Below are 1,888 nucleotides of genomic sequence, written 5' to 3' on the forward strand. Positions count from 1 at the left end.
GGCTGGGGGTGTGCTCAGAGGGAAAACGGAGCCTCGAGGGGCTTGGGAGTGTGGGGCCGGGTGTCTTATCCAAAGGAAACTCAGGTGTGTGGGGGGGCGTGCTGGGGGTGTTCTCAGAGGGGAAACAGAGGCACGAGGGGTGCTGAGGGTGGGGGGCTGGGTTTCTTCTCCATGGGGACACTGAGGGATGAGGGGGGCTGAGGGTGGGGGGCTGGGTGTCTTCTGGCTGGGGAAACTGAGGCACGAGGTGGGCTGTGTCTTCTCAGTGGAGAAACTGAGGCATGAGGGGGGCTGAGGGTGGGTGGCTGAATCTCTTTTCCATGAGGACACTGAAGGATGAGGGGGGCTGAGTGTGGTGGGGAGGCTGGAGATGTTCTCTGTGGGGAAACAGGCATGAGGGGGGTGGGGGTGTGGGACCAGGTGTCTTATCCATAGGGAAACTGAGGCATGAGGGGGAATGAGGGTGGTGGGGGGGCTGGAGGTGTTCTCTGTGGGGAAACTGAGGCACAAGGGGTGTTGGGGGTAGGTTTCTTTTCTGTGGGGGTGCAGTAGATTTGGGCACTGATGAGCCTGGAGATGGGAATTCAGCATCAAGGTCTCCCCTCTCCTTGCTTTTCATTGTGGGGGTGTCTGTTCTTGCCCAACAACACTGGAGTCCCACCTCCAGCTGCTCTTGTTCTCACCCATGGCTTCGCTCCATCCTGGGAAAACAAACTGGAAATCCTGGGTCCTCTGTCCCCCCCCCTGCTCTTGGTGGGGGTTCCTCTCTGGATCCTGGGATGCTGGGGAGGATGGGAAGTGTGGGATGGATCCTGGGGAGCCAGGGACGGTGCAGGGTGGGTCCTGGGGGCCAGGGTGGATGGGAGGGCACAGGACAGATCCTGGGGTGCCAATGAGGATGTAGGATAGATCCTGAGGTGCTGGGGAGGACGGGAGGGTACAGGGTGAATCCTGGTGTGCCCGAGGATGGAAGGGTGCAGGACGGGTCCTAGGGAGAATGTGGGATAGATCCTGGGGTGCTGGGGAGGATGTGGGTGCCAGAGAGGATGGGAGGTGCAAGATGGGTCCTGGGGAGGATGCAGGATGGGTGCTGGGGAGGATATGAGGTGCAGGACAGATCCCGGGGTGCTGGGGGAGGCAGGGGATGGATCCTGGAGAGCGTATGAGGGTGCACAATGAATCCTGGGGTGCTGGGGAGGTGGGAGGGTACAGGACAGATCCTGGGGTTCCATGGAGGACGTGGGACAGATCTGGCCATGACCCCCCTCCCCTCCCCACACAGGATCGCAAGCAGCAACAACCTGAACAAGTCGGAGAGTGACCAGGAGGACAATGATGACATCAACGACAACGACTGGTCCTACGGCTCCGAGAAGAAAGGTGGGGGGTCCCTGGTCCCCTCAGGGGTGGGGGGTGTGTCCTGCCTGCCCTGTGGCCCTTGACCCCAAGTCCAGGGTGGGTGTGTGGGAGGGTTTCATCCATGGGGAAGAGGAGGCCCTGGGCTTGCAAATCCACCAGAAAAGGTCAAATCTGTCCCTTCTCTGTCTCTCCCCATAGCAAAGAAGAGGAAATCAGATAAGGTGAGGGGGCAGGGGGTGCTGTGGGGTGTGTGGGGACCATGGGGGGGACATGCCCCCCGCCTCCCAATCCCCCTCTCATTGCAGAACCCCAACTCGCCCCGCAGGTCCAAGTCCCTGAAACACAAAAATGGTGAGGGGGTGGGGCTTACACTGCTGGGGGTGGGGCTTATGCATTGGGGAGGGGCTTACACTGCCTGGGGTGGGGCATCTGTGGGGGCGGAGCATCGTGGAGGGTGGGGCTTGGGGTGGGAGCAGAGTTTTGGGGGGGCATTTGGGTGGGGGGGGATGTAAATGAGGGTGGAATATTT

General features: G+C 60.9%; 1 protein-coding gene across 1 annotated transcript; it reads left to right on the forward strand.

The window, feature by feature from the left end:
• Positions 1 to 1,113: 1,113 nt before the first annotated feature.
• Positions 1,114 to 1,718, forward strand: LOC113963083 (ataxin-7-like protein 3; the record flags this gene model as incomplete). The annotated part of the gene is made up of 3 exons (XM_027673869.1): positions 1,114 to 1,380; positions 1,558 to 1,580; positions 1,665 to 1,718. Coding segments are annotated over exons 1-3 (282 nt in total), but the record flags the coding sequence as incomplete, so codon positions are not given.
• Positions 1,719 to 1,888: the final 170 nt, after the last annotated feature.

The sequence above is a fragment of the Neopelma chrysocephalum genome, unplaced genomic scaffold (genome assembly GCF_003984885.1).
Source record: "Neopelma chrysocephalum unplaced genomic scaffold, ASM398488v2 Primary Assembly neopelma1_190772, whole genome shotgun sequence".
Taxonomy (NCBI): Eukaryota; Metazoa; Chordata; class Aves; order Passeriformes; family Pipridae; genus Neopelma; species Neopelma chrysocephalum.